Source organism: Pangasianodon hypophthalmus, chromosome 12, assembly GCF_027358585.1.
Source record: "Pangasianodon hypophthalmus isolate fPanHyp1 chromosome 12, fPanHyp1.pri, whole genome shotgun sequence".
Taxonomy (NCBI): domain Eukaryota; kingdom Metazoa; phylum Chordata; class Actinopteri; order Siluriformes; family Pangasiidae; genus Pangasianodon; species Pangasianodon hypophthalmus.
The window spans coordinates 9183912-9203233 of record NC_069721.1 but is presented as its reverse complement, the minus strand read 5'-3'; the positions used below and the strand labels follow the sequence as shown (position 1 = coordinate 9203233).

The 19322-nt window shown below is 37.1% G+C and overlaps 1 protein-coding gene and 2 non-coding genes across 3 annotated transcripts in view; all 3 read right to left on the bottom strand.

Annotated features, from left to right (window-relative positions):
• dnah9 (dynein, axonemal, heavy chain 9) overlaps nt 1-8906 on the bottom strand; it is an 89859-nt gene extending 80953 nt beyond the window's left edge. Inside the window, exons 1-10 of the mRNA XM_034309459.2 lie at nt 8179-8906; nt 5778-5974; nt 5033-5191; nt 4812-4942; nt 4480-4691; nt 2802-3035; nt 2453-2620; nt 2255-2371; nt 1895-2045; nt 88-202 (exon numbers count right to left, since the gene is read on the bottom strand). Coding sequence (XP_034165350.2) covers nt 88-202; nt 1895-2045; nt 2255-2371; nt 2453-2620; nt 2802-3035; nt 4480-4691; nt 4812-4942; nt 5033-5191; nt 5778-5974; nt 8179-8526 — 1832 coding nt within the window. The 5' untranslated portion in view covers nt 8527-8906. The remainder of the gene's footprint in view (nt 1-87; nt 203-1894; nt 2046-2254; nt 2372-2452; nt 2621-2801; nt 3036-4479; nt 4692-4811; nt 4943-5032; nt 5192-5777; nt 5975-8178) is intronic.
• Nucleotides 8907-11509: 2603 nt separating this feature from the next.
• trnad-guc (transfer RNA aspartic acid (anticodon GUC)) lies at nt 11510-11581 on the bottom strand. Its single transcript has one exon. It is a non-coding gene; the product is annotated as a tRNA-Asp (tRNA).
• A 1421-nt stretch (nt 11582-13002) lies between these two features.
• Nucleotides 13003-13074, bottom strand: trnad-guc (transfer RNA aspartic acid (anticodon GUC)). The gene has a single exon. It is a non-coding gene; the product is annotated as a tRNA-Asp (tRNA).
• Nucleotides 13075-19322: the final 6248 nt, after the last annotated feature.

Below are 19322 nucleotides of genomic sequence, written 5' to 3'. Positions count from 1 at the left end.
TCAGTAGGAACTGTACAATGCATTACATCTTAGACGATTGACATCAAACAAAGCTGGAAAATATAAAAACATCCCACAAACACTCACGGATGGCTGATGTACCGGAAGTTGTTGTATGGGATCTGGATGCGTTCTTGTAATTCCCGGGCCCATTGCAATCCACCTGCTACCACTGGCATGTTCCTATTGACCGAGGTGTAACCTAGAATACATATTGTGGAGAAATTTTCAAAAACCATAACACATATGTAACACCTTAATACACTGTCTGAACACTGTGTTCAATTGCTCATAAGCAGATTTAATTACATGCACAACCTTTTGTACAGCATGAATGCACTATATCAGATTACATAATGCATTTTTAGAACTGTTCATTAAACACTGTAGACACTCATGTTGTAATTCACTTTTTTATACCACAGTGTTGTTGAATTCTCAAATCTGATTGATCAGAAGGTGTTGATTTATTTTCTATAACAGCAGCTCTAACAATAGCGATAGCTGCCAAGCAAATCACAGGTTTATATTAACATGCTCATTCTAATACGTTAACATTTCTATAGTAACATCTAATTCACAGGGACTTGTACGGTGGATGCTCCACAGAATCTAAGTGTAATAATAAATAAATAAAAATGTGTTGATATTTAAAAACAAAAAAACATATATTTGTCTGCAACTGGCAGATATTTATTGAAGGAGTCTCCAGTTTTAGCAAATAGTAACAGAGATAAAGCTGTGGCTTTAAGTTTTCCATCACTAGCAAGTCTTCAGGACGAAGGAGTCTGCACTTTGCGGGTTCTCAGTAATGTGTGTTTTTTTCTGTCTTATGAACTTCAAGAAATAGAAAAGGTGACTAAAGAAGGTGAGAGAAAACAGGGACCGGTGAAGGAACGACTATTATAATGTAAATGATAACACAACATTCCACAACATTAAATGTAACTCTAAACTGCGTAAAAAGTGGTTTTTTTTAATAACTCTAAATTTAAATTGTTGGCAGCAGGGATTAGAAATGATACGGGAACGAAAACAAAAAACAAAGCTTTTATCATTGAACGTAATCAAAAATGCAAACAAAATCTAAACATTTTCCCAGGAGACTTAAATCCTTGTCCAGCATTCACCACATGGCTTCTGGAAGATGATGTCAGATAGCTGTTATAGTCATATTTTTTGTAGATGAGGTGACGGCAGGAAAATCTGTGTAGAAAATATTTTTCCTACAATTCTGCAAGCAACAAATCACACTGTAAAGTGGAAGGATGCCCTGAAAATGTTCAAAATAAATAGGCATTTCTTGTTAAATGTAGTGTTTGGATTGTATTTATACCCTAGGCTTCCAGTAAGCAGTGTGAGAATGAAACCAAATAAGAGAAATTAAACACTTCAGGATGTGCTGTTATAGGAAAATAATCAACTCTGTGGTGGTAACAGCTCTCTGCTTTACATCACACCACCCCATCATTGACCATTTTCCTATAACAGCACACCCTGTTGTGTTTTATACCTTACATAACACACAGGCTCTGATATAGTAACTGTAATGAGCACTGACAGTGTTTTGCAAAGTGTTATCTATTTCCATTTTAAAAAAAAAAAAAAAAAAATCACTTCAACTTTATATGAATGCTATATAACGTATAGAAATGCGTCATAAATGTGTGTCATAAAAGATTCATAGGATCTGTGTTATATATATGTATATGTATTTATGTATGTATGTATGTATGTGTGTGTGTGTGTGTGTGTGTATATATATATATATATATATATATATATATATATATATATATATATATATACACATATATATAGATAGATAGATAGATAGATAGATAGATATAGATATAGATATATAAATATGCTTCATGTTTTCTTTTCATCTCACCCAGCTGCTCCTCAGTCTGTGTGTGTTTTTTGTAGAGTGCCTTGCAGCAGTCGAGCTCCTTGTCAAACATTTTGACCAGCACAGGGTATCTCTTCTGAGCATCAGCTGCTATCAGAGGACGTTCGAGCAGACTGCCAAACATGTCTAAAACCTGCGACATCCCACGACATTTATGGCAATGCGATACAATCCAAAGAGAAATCAGATACTGATAAACTCATTTATGTGATGTATGGCTCATGTGAAGCAGACACTTGAAATTCATAAGCAACCAATAAAAGTCACTGAATCTATTGTAGACTTTCTGAATTAGTGTGTAATCTGAGCTACAAAAAGTGCCATTGTTTACCTATCACTCACCTTGAAGGCATGCTCAAGCCCTGAAGCATCATCAAACGCCTGACAAAAAATTGCACCAAGGCGTCGATCTGTGTCTTTCACTTTACATTCAAACTCGGCAAAATCTGCCTCAAACTCCTGGAAGACACCTTCATTTAGTAAGGCATGCTCTGGGCAAATATTTCGTCTGTATCAGTTTAATATATTTGACCTACATACCGCATTGCAAACATCAAGGCAGTCATAAGACTTCTCTGTGAATATTTTGTATCTCTCCAGGAACTCCTTATGTAGCCACACAACCTGCTGACTAAGAGCTCGCCCACGAACGCCTCCGAATTCCACCTTCTCCAGTTTCATCATATCCACCAAAGTCAGCAGTAAAGTCTGGAAAAGATTTAAAAAATTGGTACATATCGATAAAAAGAATAAAAAATTGTTCATATTAATATGAGAACTTGGATGGGGTTTAATTTTTTACATAGCATTGAGTTAAAGCAGTAAAACAACAATGAACCACACTGTATGGCCATATTGTATGGCCTTTCACAAATACCCCTACACTCACCTCAATCAACTTTAGTCGCTCTATGAAACGATCCAGTCCAGCAAACACCATGGAAGGCGAGAAGTCCCAGGGCTTTACTTCCATCCCATTTCTCTGGTACTGAGTCAAGCTGTTTCTTTTGTCATTGAAGATTTCCTTGAAGTGTGTAAGCACATCCAGAGTACTTTCCATGCGTGAAAGACTCTCCACCACATCACTTTTCAGGATGTCCTCTGGATTGAGATGGCTCCGAGCCTTCACACAAGGTACCAAGAAGTGGAAAAGAGGATTTATCTTTACAAAATCTTCACAAAACGTCTAAATTACACTTGTTGCCATTTGCAGTACCATTTACTTACACTGATTGGCCATTTTATCAGGTACACCTTCCATATAGGTCACTTTGTAGGTATACTGTAACATGCAGTTAGAGGCAAGACACAAGTGAGTAAACTCAGGATGGTATTTATACTGGGAAATCCAAGAATTATTGCGATACTCTTTAGTGGGAGACAATACCCGGAATAATTCATATTTAGAAAAAATAATACAAGAGTTGGAAAAACAGAAACAAGACACAGAGAAACAATGCTCATTACACACTTGGCAAGACTTCACGATGAGAATTAGAAACTACAGGGGATAAACAGTGAATTAAGGGCTCAACATAGTACTGGTGAACACAAAGGGGTAATCAACCAATGACAAGACAGGGGCAGAGACCAGACCAAAACCAGAACAAAGGCATATGTCAAAACTTAAATAAAAGCACATGACGAACAATAGCAAGTAGTGCTCACTGTGCTGGGAACCTAGACTTGGTCTGAGAGGGGGAGTTTGTTAAGTATACAATTACTGTCTCTTTAAGCTGTCCTCAGCTTATCTCCTAGCTACCCTCTACCCTATGCACCAGAGGCAATTTCCAATAATTGACAGGTTAGAAGGGCTGAAAAATTGAGCACTAGTCAGTAATTGCATACCTACAAATTGCATCAATATGGCAGGTGTACCTGATAAGATGGCAAATGAATGGAGGTACAAACAAGTACATTATTTGTTTCTTATAATGCAGCAGCCTGCCAGCTTATTTCACAACAATAGATACATAAAAGTGAAGCCCAAAAGTGTAGACAGAGGAAAGAGAAACAATTGGGCATGTCAATGCTGCCATGATTCGATTCTTTTTTTATATATACTTTTTGGTACCTTGTCCTTTTGGTACCTTGTCCCTTCCTCAACAACAAACTCTATCATAACTTGGTGCACCTACTAATCAGTGTGTCTGTGAATATTTGCTTAGTAGCCATGCTCATTTTCTGCTTTGCTATGACAGCGTTGGGTTTTGTTAAACAGGACCCATATGAAATGCTTACACAGGGGCCCATTGATAGAAAATCAATTCTGTCACTCAAGCCCAAAATGTTCACACAGGTCCCAGAAATTTTTGAAACACCACTTGGTGCAAGGTAGGTGTACCTAATAAACTGCTAACTCTGAATATGGTAACATATATGTCAGTTTGAACAATAAACATCCTTCATCTATGAATGGTACGAGATCAGAGATTAAAAGTACAGTTCAGCAAATAATGCTAATGTCTAATGGACCATAATTCAACACCTGGCATAAACCTATTAAATCACAGCTTACACCCAATGTTTTTAGTCAAACTGCTCCACTCAGCATTTTAATAACACACCTGTTGAATGAGCAGGTTGCAGATCTCTTGTAGAAGCACAATCACTCTGGCTGGAGTGTTGTAGTACTTGGAGTTGGCCCACACTAGACACACCGTGTGCATAAGGGGCTCAAGTCGTCCTTTCACCTCGCTAAAATCGGTGTTCTCTAAATCTTCTGTAAGTCGCTCCAGAGGCTTCAGGAAGATATTGATGTCCCTTGCTTCCTCCAAAGCTTTATAACAGAAACACAATGCATAAACATCAATAGGGTTTGTGCCGTTAAGAAACAAATTGAGCGTAAAAGTGTTTTGCAGTTTTGGAAATGAACGACAGCATAGGATTTAGCCTTTACCTCCATTTACAAGCTGTAGCATGTTTATAAAAGCAGGATAGTAACTACTCTCCATTGCATCCAAGAGCTCTGCCATTTTGGTCACTTTGGGTGACTTAAATTGGTTGTGTATACACTCAAGGTCGGAATATCTAGTGATAAATCGAAAGAAAGAATATAAATATAAATTGTGATGATTAGAAAAGATATGGTTTCAAGTAATAACAACAAATTGCACTGACCTATTCTTCCAAAAGTTCAGCTCTACATGTGGAGTGGGGTTTTTGCCCTCCAGCAGAGGCTCAGATGAGTCTCTCTTGAGAACCTCATGAATCTGATGACTCCACTCAATCACCATGGATTCAATGGAGTGGATGATACTCTTATCCACCAGTTCTCCCCTGAGGCATTAAAAAGAAACTGGACTGTTTGTGTTTGCCTCATGACCAAAGATCTTTCAGTACAGCATACAAGCATTCTGATACATTGAGATCCACTTTATGTATTCAGTCAGGTAAAGAATCAAAGTATCTCAACCAAGAAAGCCTTCAAGGCAGATAACTATTGCACTTTTAATGCAGTCATAGATTTCACATTTTAATAGCTGTTGATATGACAGCTTCAATTGACTAGATACTGTTAAAGTTTCCATGCAAACAGAACAAGCCATACTGAAGTCACAGAGCAAAACAAAAAGAAAGATTGTTTCTTGATGATTGTACACAGCTAGCCCTCAAGGGAGTTTCTCGCTGAGCTGAGATCTGTCATAGTTGATGCTTCTTGCTGTCATGTTGCACTGAGGTGTGTATAAAGAAATGTCATCGGCCACAGGTGAACCATTAACAATGCACTGCAGGTACAACCCTGAGGAAACTCATTAAAAAGTTCAAAATAAAACTATACTGAGCAGTTAGACAAAACAATCCCATAGTTAACTGTGACAATTAACAAATATTACGCATTTTAAAATACAACGGATGTTTGCACCTCATTTCTCTTTCAAAAGCTGCTTGTTCAATTCTCTCCGATCCTGCAGGAAGAGGAAGAAGAGTTTTGCCTTTAACTTGTCCAGACATCACAAACACGTTGGATTTCAGGGCATGGACGTGTCGCGTTAGGTCCTGAGACATGACGTGAGGCCACTGGCAGTGGTTGTCTTTGTTGAGCAACATTGGAACCACAACCTTAATTGGTAAAGAAGTAAAAATGCACACAGTAAGACTTACACATTGTGAATAAAATCATGTTTTGTTATTGCTTATGTGGTGCTCAGCCTGTATCCAAAGATGCACAATGAATGGGGTGAGCACTATGTATAGCCTTAGCTCACTCACAGAAATAAGGAATTCACTGTTTAATCTACAAACCATTACAGATTCATGCTTTAGAACTGCACAATAAAGACATTCATTACTGACATTCAGTGTGGTCATTCATCGGTCAATGCACCAACCAGGATTAATTCAAAATATGACAAATTAAGGCAAGACACTACAGGTAGAATCATTTTTCTAATTTTTGGATAAATTGCATCTATAACATGTCTTCATTTACTGTAAACTGTAGTAATAAAAATATCAAAAACCAACATAAAAATTTTAATATCATCAATATTAATATTAATATCCACTTGTAACCAATGCATTATCATAAACCTAGCAACTTTGAAGAAGGCTAAAGCTCCGCCCAGTTGCTACAATCACATCATGTCATATATCCCTGAAAATATTTCATGATATAGATATATATCTATATACTGTATATATGTTGATTTCTTTTACAAATCTTAAAAAACACACTTACTAGAGTGAAAACACGTTAAACCACATGGTCATTTTCAATTTTTTCTAAATTGAGAACCAAAAAATCTTAGATTCTAGATCGGCTGCATTCATGAATGTTCATTCTGATACCCATTCAGAAGGATATTTCCCAAAATGTTGATTATCGTTAGATTATATCCTAAAAAAAAAAAATAAAATATTTTTATAACATGGTAGTGCATTGTATTTTCTTGATTCAACAATAAAGAAACTATTCCCACAAACATTTCTGTAAGTCTTCCTCTTGAGGTTGTCTTCACAAGGAAATAAATATTTTAATTCTACAAAATATATTATGGCAATTTTATTAAATAGACAAATGTGTGCACATTTTATTAGACAAAGCATCATTTGCATAAATAAATGTTAAATCTTGAATAAAATTTCAATACAAAAATGCTTGTAAAAGAATACCAGCAATCTACTGGCAAAGATTAATTATGTTATCTATTCTTTTAAAGAGTATATCTTTTTAAAAAAATACCATATAACCTGTTCTCCTGTAGTGGCTTGCTTTAAAAGACAGCACACTGTGTAAAGTAATAAAGGTTTTATATCATTATGAGTGAAATGAGATGCTCTCTAACCTACAATCTTGTAGAATGTGAATGCAGCTTTTGAAGCAGCTAATTTCTAGCTTAACAATTTGTAAATACTTATACTAATACTAATACTAATACTAATAATCATCAAAGCAGGGAATATTTTATATTTTTGGTGTTTTATCACATCAGTGAAACTTTTAACCCTTATATAAATCTACAAAAATACATTCTGCACTAGTACTAAACTTACAGTTACAGCAGTAACTGTAAAAGTATTTGTAATAATCTGACGTCACACCATGTACCACGTGATTAGACTTTTAGACTTCATCCGCTCACTGATAAACAAGGCTCAAAATTTAGATTATTTCGAAATGTTAAAATAATATATTATTATTATTATTATTATTATTATTATTGTTGTTGTTGTTGTTGTTGTTGTAAATATTACTGCAAAAATATTTCAGCCTAACAGAGGGAAGAAATAATTATTAGTTAAGATTTATTTATTTATTTATTTATTCATTCATTCATTTGTTTGTTTGTTTGTTTGTTTTCTGACGGATATGTACTTCAATGCTGGATACTCTAGTCCGGATTGATTAGGCTACAGTAATCAAATAACACATTACAAACATGAAACAAGCAAAGTTACTTTAATTAACAAACTAAATGACTGAGGCGGCGATGAAAAATTCTCATAAATGTTAATGAACTCTCTGGCAGTCAGTAAAACGCACAAGTGAGAAACCTTAAACCTTAAAGCTCTTCCACAGCGTTACTACACATGGCTGAATCCCAAATTCCACACCGCAGGACACAAAGTGCACTACATAGCGTGTGAAACCATTATTTTTATACGCTATGAAGCACACCTAACCTCTAGAGCGAGTACACAGCAATTTGTGATTCATCCAATCCAAAGCGTCGCCGAAGAGCCACTTTACGTGCATTACGTAAAAAGCGTAGGGCGCGTGAACAATCAGCGCCGCTGCGTACGTACTTCAAAACTTTACTCACCTCTTCTACTAAGGCTGAGAACTGCTCCAGAGGAGAATAGGACATGTCTCCGTACATCAAGTCCGCCTTCATGGTGTCACAGGACAGGGCAGTTTGGCTTTGTTTAATGAAATAAACAGCTTTATTCTTCGAAGTCCCTGCAAATCCATTAGTAGGTACAAGTTGTCCGGCGGTATTCAGGTACACAACAAGCGTAGTGTGGTCGGGTTTATCCAAAAAGTCCTGGATGACTTGTTTCTGCTCCTCCACAGCCACGCATTTTTGCCAGCGGTCCTTTTTCAGTCTCAGTGTTTTTAGCACATAATCCTCTATAAAGCTGAATCTTTTCTCTGCAGCTGGAGAGTCCATGTTTGCTGTGGCGCTGATCAGAGACTATAGTGTGAAGTCCATACAAACTCATAGTGCCCCCTTTAGCTCCATAGTAACCCAGTGTTTGCATTAATGAGCCTGTTGCTCAGGGACACTCCAGTCTTTCTGCTCATTCTTCTCACAGGTGGATGCACACATCACTTAGTTACTCTGTGTGTTGCTCTCTGTGCTCACTTCCTGGCCTTCTTCTTGCCACATTTTAACCTGGTTCAGAGTTTAAACTCAGGCACTGTGAGAGTCAGTGCTTGAGCAGATCTGATGGAGTGGATCCTACACCTTAAAGCTAAAACCACATTCTAAACCTGAAGCCTAAAACTAAATCCTAATCCAAAGAGAAACTTCTTTCTCTTCTTCTCTCATCACGTCTAATGCCTCAGGATAAATCAGCAATGCAGTGCTATCACTGGTTCCTACCTTTCTCCTGTAACTGTGTCCCAAACGTCTCCATACATTGGGGAAAATAACACTTTTAGCAAAATGTCTTGCAAACTTTTTCATACTTACTTTATATAAGAATTTAAGAATGCCTTTGACAAAAGAAGAACATATTGAAATCATACTGATGGCTGGATCTGGAAGCTGTCACAAGGTTGCGATGGACTTTAACAGGAAACGTGGCAAGCACATCACACACAACATTGTCACTAAACTTATTAACAAATTCAAAAAGACTGGAAGTGTTGCAGACCAACTGAGAAGTGGACATCCATGAACATCCACTGACGAACACACAACCGATGTGGTGCTGGCTACATAGTCCCCTGTATATAGAGACTTTTGGGACACTCTGCATAGTGTCCACTGCTTTTGATTAGACTCAATTTATTATACCAATTTATTGTCTTTAATTATTCAGCCATCTTATAGTCTCTTGGCTTTATTACTCACTGATTGGTGTATACAGTGGGAAGATTTCAGTAAGAAGGACAAGATGCACAGGAAAAAAAGTGTTTTATAAATACATTTTTTATTATTTACAGCATTTAGCAGGTGCAGGGCTCAACATTTGAATAATCTCCGCCCATGTTGACAAAGCTCCACCCCCAGGATCTTAGGTGGCCCATAGAGTTTCTATAAAATGACTGACAGGAGACTCATCCAAACACAAACAAGCATTCCAGACCAGAAGCCAGTTTTCCAAACAGGTTTTCTTAGCGACTTCATAAACTTTTGCTGGTTTTTTTTTTTATCTGTTCTACATATCTTCCAGGTTATTTGTACAAGTAAGGAATAAAAACACATCAGCTACTGCACCTTTAATTAACTTCTTTATCCTGGTCAGGGTTGTAGTGGATCCGGATCCTGATCAGTCCTGGGAACACCAGGCGCAATGTATGATTATGCATACTGGATGCCCCACCAGTCCATTCCAGAGCAACACACACACTCACACAGACACACTCACACACAGAGTGCAAATGTTATCTGTAGTAACTATATTTTGGCAGTGGATGGCACTAGAAGTGCACACAGCATTTTTATAAGCACTTTGAAAAAGTAACACGCAAAAGTACATTTAATTTGCATCATGATTGTACCTCACCTGTTGTTTGCTTTCTGTATTGCTTTTCAGTAAAAGTTAGAATTCCATCAAACTGATGTAAAACACATTTCATTTCACAGAGCAACATTTAGAACACACTTGGCAGAAGAAAACACATCATGTTTATTTATTGAAATTGGCTTACAAATCAAATTATCAGTAGCCTACTGCAAAATGTCTTTCTTTTGTTCTAGCTCAGATAGCACTGTGACTCATGAATAAGCATGGAAAGCTGCAATGAGAGCGAGAGTGTGTAGGCAAAGCCAGGAACCGGGAAGACTTTGAAGATTAGCATGACAGAGCAAAAGCAGTCATTAAGGTGCTGTTGCTGCCTGCATTTCAGTCTGCAGGGTGAGAGATAATGTGTTTTTTTCTCCCTCTAAATATGTAGGGCAATTCACACATAAAACATTATATACATTTCCTATCACAGCTCCTCTGGGCACGATCACAGCTATGAAAACATCGGTCTATCTCAATCCTGAACTTCTATTTGCACATTTTCACAGGCAGCTCTAGCCCCAAACCATAGCTCTCACTCCAAACATCTGCTCCTCTGTTCTATTGTATTGCTCTGCTCCATACCTTCAAAGGATATGACAAGAAACAATGGTGTATTAGCATTTAAAGCCATGAAAATGTAAAGAAATGCACGACTCTAGTCAAGGTGTCTGATGCCCTCAAATCACCTCAGTGTATTTTGTTATGTGCAGGCTTTTATTACATTTTCTTGTAGTGTATGATATATCATAAAGAATTCAGTGATCACACATTACCAAGTTATTTTCATTCATAATTTTTAAGGCTGTACTGTTGTTTTGTGATGTTAATTTCTAAGGGAAGTAAACCATCATTATTTAGGACACGTCTAGTCTAATCTCAAAGCAAATATACAGTAGTCTCTTACTGCAAAGAGATAGACTTTTCTCATTTCATCAAATAGCCTTCTTAAAACCTTTCAAATAAATGAATTTTCATTCATTTATGTTCAGTAACTGGTCAGGGTCTGATGTTGGGTGAGGAGATCTGGGGTGCAGTCGGTGTTCCAGTTCATCCCAAAGGTGTTCAGTGGGGTTGAGGTCAGAGATCTGTGCAGGACACTCGAGTTCTTCCACATCAGCCTTGGTACACCATGTCTTCATGGAGCTCGCTTTGTGCACAGGGGCATTGTTATGCTGGGACATGTTTTCGGCCCTTTTAGTTCCAGTGAAGCATACAAAGACATTCTGTACATTCTTCTAACTTTATGGCAACAGATTGGGGAAGGAACACATATGGGTGTGATGGTCAGGTGTCCATAAACTTTTGGCCATCTTGTGTACATCGGGGGTATCAGCCTATTTATTGATGAATAAATTTCGTGTAATCATGAGTGGTAGTACAGATATAGCAAGATGGGAAAAAAGGATATAAGTGAGCCTCCCCGTCGGGGAATCGAACCCCGGTCTTCCGCGTGACAGGCGGAGATACTGTCCACTATACTAACGAGGAGTTGCCCTAAACCCACTACCAAGTAGCCTTTTGAAATGACAACGCAATACAGTGGCCTCGAAAGAATGGTTTTGTCCTGCAGTATAAAGACACACACATAGACTCACTCACTATCCACTTTATTAGGAACACCTGTACACCTGCACATTCATGCAGTTATCTAATCAGCCAATCGTGGCAGCGGCACAATGCATAAAATCATGCAGATACAATTCAAGAGCTTCAGTACTTCAGTACAACATTCAGCAGCAACTGTTCTTGTTTGATGTGCACTTAATAAAGGACAAGTACCTCAGCTGAACAGCTGAACAGCAAAATGAACAGCTCCACCACATGGTGAAACCTCCAGAAATTAAAGGTTCAGGTCGGTGGTACTCCAGGACCAGGATTGAGAAACACTCTTCCACTGGATGACATTTAAGATTCAGCAAAGAACACAGTGCAGGGCATATCTACCTGCTTCTGCTAGTGAAGTTTGAAGTTTATCCCCCCCCCAATAATCACCCTTTTTTAAGATAAAACATCAAACAGCTTGTAAGGCATTAAATGTATGGATTGCCTGGGTAGTTGTGCTGTACTGCTAAACACCTCATTTCATTTTCTTAACATACACAATCCATATTTTAATGCATTATGTTGTACTTCTTGTTGGCTGGTTTGGAGCACAGAAGACTCAAAGGAGATAAGCCTTTTCTCCACTCCAATTTTCTGTACATATACATATGTAGAAACAACAACAAACCGTAGATATGTCCTTAGTATTAAAAAAATTCAGGTAACTATTAGATTTCATGAAATCAGTTACTCCAATTTAAGATATCACTTGAATAATCAGATAACAGCTGAAATCCAATAATGATCAAATTATTAGTGTGTATGTAAATGCACCTATTGTGTCTATATGTTCTGAAGCCCTTGTTCTTTACTTCAGTGATGGGTTTCCATATTCTACTGTTCCCATCACTTTGTCACATCACAGCACGCATACACTATATGACCAAAAGTATGTGGATACCTGAGTAATGAACATCCCATGTAGCGTTTTGGAGCGTGGCTGTGGGGATTTGTGCTCATTCAGCCACAAGAGCTTTAGGGAGGTCAGACACTGATGTTGGTGAGGAGATCTGGGGTGCAGTCGGCGTTCCAGTTCATCCCAAAGGTGTTCAGTGGGGTTGAGGTCAGGGCTCTGTGCAGGACACTCGAGTTCTTCCACATCAGCCTTGGTACACCATGTCTTCATGGAGCTCGCTTTGTGCACAGGGGCATTGTTATGCTGGGACATGTTTTTGGCCCCTTTAGTTCCAGTGAAGGGAAATTGTATTTCTATAGCATACAAAGACATGAATAAATTTTGTGTAATCATGAGCTGTAGTACAGATAGAGAAAGAAGGAAAGAATAGGGGGAAAAAAAAAAGGTGAGCCTCCCCGTCGGGGAATCGAACCCCGGTCTTCCGCGTGACAGGCGGAGATACTGTCCACTATACTAACGAGGAGTTGCCCTAAACGCCCTGCCAAGTGTCCTTTTGAACTAAGAACAGGAAAGCAAAAACTTGGAGCCTCGAAATTTTTTTGCTCAAATCGAATATACCGTATTCATTTACTGCACAGATGTAGACTTTCCTCATTTCATGGGAATGCTGGGTGTAACCTGGGATGGGATGCACACACACACACACACACACACACATTCACACACTCATTCACACCTAGGAGCAATTTAGTGTAGCCAGTCCACCTGTATGTTTTTGGAGATTGGAGGAAACTGGAGAACCTGTAGGAACCCACACAGACATGAGGAGAATACACAACACTCAGCATAGACAGCAGCTCAAGACTGCAAAATAAAACTGCACCAAATCAGTTACTAAAAAAATGACGAATTAAATACACTCATTGGTGTACACTACACATGTAACTATAATAATGTGTGTTTTCAGATTTATATCAAGAAACATCGACATACCTAGATGTATGAATATATCCATTTGCTGCTGCAATTCAATCCAGATTTGTTGCATCTGTGTACAGTTGTAAATAGTTTCAATATTCCCTTTTGCTGCCTTTTATATCCTTCAAGCAATTTTTGCTTCAAGAATGGATAGATATGTAAACTGCACATGAACAATGATAGGAATCTCAAGATAGTTCAGACAGTTCAAGTGTTAGTTTAGAATAGCAAAACTATGAAGAATTTTTTAGGATTTTTTTATTTTATTTTATTTTTTTTTTACTGTACAAAATACAGCAACCAGAAATAGGACCATTTACCAGTTATAACCAATGGAGGGGGCTAAAGCAACACCTGTGTAATTAAACAGCTGAAGAATAACAGTCTTGGCTGTGCATGTATTCCTAAGGAAGTTATCTGGGAAGAATTTGATGTATACAAACTTCACATTTATACAGCTTTCTAATTTCATGATATCTCTATTAAAGAAGAAGAGGTTATTTTATACCATAGTAGGCTGTTCAAGTGTGATTGCTAATATTGCTCACCTCAACTTCTACCTCAACTCAGACCTAACCTCTTTCAAATAAATGTATATCATTTTTCTAATGATGACAATACACATTCGTACTAAATGTGCATCAAATTATCAGTTACTATAGACTGGAAAAAATTTAGCACACTCTATGGTGATTGTTTTATATGTTAGTAGCCTGTTTAAATGCGACTGCTAACTTTCACCTTGATTCAGACATAAATAAAATGACACACACATACACACACATCTTCTGCCATGTATAAGTAACACAAGTCAAGATCAAATCATCTAACTGCACAGGGTATGTGTAATCAAGAATGTGATATCTTTAACAGTTCATGCTAAAATCGGCATATATGTTATTACTATTACGTTATTATCATTATTACTGAAACCGTAAACTCTCACTCTTAATTCTTCTTTAATTACTTTTAAGGAATGTATATTATTTTATGAAGTAACATTTAAGTATTAGATATTTTATTCCGTATATAAAAATTGCTGGAAAAAAGTATTAGGATGTACTGTAAATTTAACTCTAATACAATTTCAAACCCATTGTGTTTGATTTCTGCTCACCAGGAACAGAAACATGGGAACTCTGGCCATTGTTTGTGTTGAGCTATTTGGTGTGATGTCAGAATGTGTGGCTGGAAGTCTCTCTCAGCAGAGGACATCTTGGACCCCTCACAGGCCCCTGCTGAGTGAGAGCTGCCGTCATGGCTTTTGTTTTCACGTCCGCGCTGCAACATGTCAGGGCTATTTTGGGCCTAGCCATCCCCCACAGGGGCTTGACACGTTTGGAATAAAAAAAAAAAAAAAACGCCTGATAAAATGCCTGGAGGAAGTCAGTGCTGTTTATCTGCACCCTGGCATGGCTGCTCGGCCCGTCGAAATATGTAGCATGGCAAATATTTGCGAGTGTTGTGGCGTGCTATCTTAACAGGCCTCTTTGAAACACATGTGCAGGGCCACAGAACATTGGTGGTTTTTGAGCGCTCCAGGCCATGACTGGACAATTTTCATACTTTCACGCTTTGGTGAATGGCCAAGACCAACAAGCTGGAGCAGGGGCTCACTCTCAAACAGGATATTGGGTTAGTAATGGCTGTCTAGGGACCCTCAATATGACATGAATAACAGATTTGCTTTACACATTTGCTGATCCAATGGAAGCCTTTGCAGATTTAACTCACAGTAAAAATATTTCACTAATTATAATTCTCTTGATTCTTAAATAGGCCTTGATATTTCTCTTTCACTGCATACCTTAAAGTAAATACTGCATTATATATATATATATATATATATATATATATATATATATATATATATATCATTATATATATATATATATATATATATATATATATATATATATATATATATTTCTTCAGTTTTAGGCCTGCTGGTAAACTTCAGACATTAATGTCTGAGAGACATTAATGTCACAGCATGGAGGTCAAATTAAGCGATACTATGATCTTACAAATTAATGTATAAAAATGAATATATAACAATGAATCGAGCCATGTTTCAAATTCCCTCAGTGTTATGTCAATGCAGAAAGCGGTGTAGCAACTTTATTTGATTCTAAACGAGCACCAGTCCTGTATGAACGAATGGCCAGCCTGTGCCAACTGGCAGTAAGGAAATGTTTTACAAGATGTTGGCACTTACAGTACATGAACAATCTTGGCAATCACCAACATTTTAATCAATTTCATTTCTTTTGATAAGTCGGAGGCCAATAATGCGTCTGTGTTTTCTATATGGACCAACAGTATGCGTTCAGCGTTAGTGCACCGCATAAACACTCAAACATTTAACCTAGATGTCTTACTCAGGCCCACATTCAGTACATTAAATATGATGAAAAGCAAATTTACACAATGAAAATCAGTCATTCCTTTGAAGTGAAAAACACCCTTGAAAGAAGTGGAAATGCATAAATAAATGGCACCAACAACAATACCTGAAGTGTCCTGAAATCTATCAAAGTGAGAAAACTCTCGATTTTGTCAAGCAGCAGTGGGAATGCCGAATTTCACTTCTGAAAGACCTTTATGTGGACTCCAGTTTCAGTCCCACTGGGTTTCGACTCGCCGTGACACCTTACCTGTGATAGATGAGAGTAACTGATGTTGCTATTACCTAACCCATCAAGTGGACTTGAAACAATGAGCCTGATGTTTTTACTTCCTGACCTCCCCCTTACTGCCATGTAATCAGCCTCAATTAGAGCTCAATTAAAGGAAGGAATTTGCCCATGAGGTCAGCACAGAAAATGTTCCTGGATCCATCCCAGTTTAAGGTTTCCTAAATGAATACTGAATCTATAACAGCGATCTCAGCTTGTACTGGGTAAGGCTTAGTATCTGACTCAGAAGTAATTATAACAATACATATCCCAGGATGCACTGCATTTTCAAACATTTTATGGCAACCACTTTCAGTGCTTCATATCCAACAATGCATAGTGTAATTATAGCTGTACATTGTAATTGGGAATCAGAAGATTTTTTTGACTGTGCTACACTTTCCTGACAACTGTTGACAAAATTCACTCTTTACACTTATGTTTTTCAAAACTATTATATTTTAATTATATTGTGTGGTGACATTTAATGGACTGGCATCCCATCCAGTGTGTATTCCCGCCTTGCACCCAGTGTTTCTGGGATAGACTCCAGCTCCACCATGACTCTGACCCTGAAGCGGTTAATGAAAAGTTGCAAAATTGTATACACTTGTCTTTTGATTTTAAATGACAAAACTTGTATTAGCTTGTACCAATATTTTTATTTATGTTTTATTTTCAGCAGAAAAAAACAACAGATTTAATCCCAAGATGAATTGGATTTTCAAACAGTTTACTGTAAATGCTTTCAGTGCTGAATACAGTGCATAGTGTTTAACAATGTTATGCTGTGTTGTGTGTTGTATGCAATGTATTGTATGTTGTTTTTATTGGGGACATTGTTGTATTTATTGTCTTGTCCACTGGGCACTGCTATTTTGTCGTCCTCAACTTTTGCACTACATGTTGTCAAGTGTGTTCACTGCTGTCTATGACTTCTGCAATGTCACATCAAGGCCTTGGAGCTCGATATTTTCTTCTACTGTACATTTGTATATGGATAGAATGGCAATAAAACTCTCTAATCTAATCTAACTGTAATTTACTATTAAAAACTGTAAAATCACAGCATTTTTTTTCAGTTAAAATGAAGTAAATGTACAATGTAATTTAAAATTAATTACAACAGCAGGTGAAATACTTTCTTTTTTTCTATAAAAAAATAAGAAAAATAATAATTTAATAATAATAATTCAAAAGTATTATTAAATAATATTTATTTATTTATTTGTTTGTTTTCTAGTGCAATTCACTCCTTTTGTACATCATGTTGGGTGACAGAAAGCAGTATGGCTTCCTGTGAAGCAATGCCAGCTTAGTGTGTCCATGCCTTTAGGAAAGACTCTGACAAAATGACAAAGTGAAGCCCAACCACAGTGTTTGGAAATGATGACCACAGCTTTAACCTGAACACTCGCAAATGATGCACTATTGCTGTCATGTAATGTGTATTAAATGGACACTCAAATAAATAGATTTCGGACAGAAACAATCCCACACCCAAGCATTAGCCCGGCTTATTACGATGTTTATTATGGACATGGATGTACTGATATATTTTAGATTTTATTCTTGAAGCTTTAATTTTCAAAAGATACTGTGTCAACACTACCCTGATCTGAAGTGCTTCCATGTCATTTACCTCTGATTGAAAGGACATAATTCATTCCTACAGTATTTTGTGTGTAAGATCAGCTGTCTCACCACTACACAACACTACACAGTACTGCTGAAGGATTCCTTGATGGTGAGATACCAACTGTTCTAAGTTGGTCCATGGCCTTTACCCTCCAGTTTCACAGTGACTTGGGTAAAGTAAATTTGGGCCGAGTGTATATGCCTGCAGAAGTATACTGTTTATTTAAAGTTCTCTGGCGCTGAGTTATGGCTCTTAATGATTACTTAGATGCCCCGTTGCAGGGCTATTGTAGCGCTCCTGCCTCTAAACAGGCTTGCTCTTGTTTATTTGAATTTTCCATTTTATATTGCCACGTGTCATTTGCCTGTTTACAGCTTATGCCCAGTGATTGATCATTTCCTTCAGCGATTCTCCTACTGAGGGCACGCTCCACACACACTCACTCACTGCAGGCGTTGCTGTGAAAAGGAGACAGTGCTGAGAGATACTGAGAGTGAGAGTATCAGTGAGAAACTTCCTCACCGTATAGTGGAGCCATGATTGTCTGCCTTTTCACACTTGCACATTTTCACACCCATGTTAATGGAAAGAGTTGACTGTCTAAATAAAGGTAGTTGAATGAAATGAATTGCTTTCTGTTATTGCTGGAGCTACTTATAGATATTTATAGAACAGCTATAAGTATACAGGTGATTTCATAATTGAGGTGCCATTTGTGTCTCACTGATATTGCATTTACAAACACGTAAACATAAAGTGTCCTTCACAACAATTTATGTACATATTTCTGATAGATAATCATCATTATTTATCTACATAGGGTTTATAAATGATCATCAATAAACCCTATCTTGCAATTTTGCCTGTGCCAACCTACTATAACTACATTTTGCTTTGAAATATATCATTAAAATGTTTCAGAAATCATTGCATTACTGTGTGAATTCTTTTAACATCTCATGCATGAGTCATCCAATATAGGTTATTAAAAATGTACATTGTAGTTAAAACACCATTCACTCCACCCTGTTACATGAACATATTCATCCCCATGAAACATCTGAAATATTCCACAAGTCACATGTTCAACAGGAAGTTATCCAGCATTATCCAAAATTCCTGAAGATCATGAGAAGAAGAAAATGAAGTTCTCTCATCCTTGCAGCTCTTGTCATCAAAGACTGAAAAAAAACTGGCATCTTAGCAAGTGAAATTATCTTGAATAGTCAAATTTATGAAGTAGCTTTTTATTATAAGATTAAAATATATCAAATATAAGATTATTAAACTTCTTTAAATTATTAAATCTCTAGACATTTGACTAATTTCAAGCTGTAAAATTTCTTATTCTATGGGCAGATAATTTTGATTCTATTTTTTTTTTTTTTTTAGAAATAAATGCTTAAAATTAGCAAAAGTATCCGCCATTTTCATTTGCTAAGATAACATTTTTGCAGTGAAGAAACTTGAGATTGT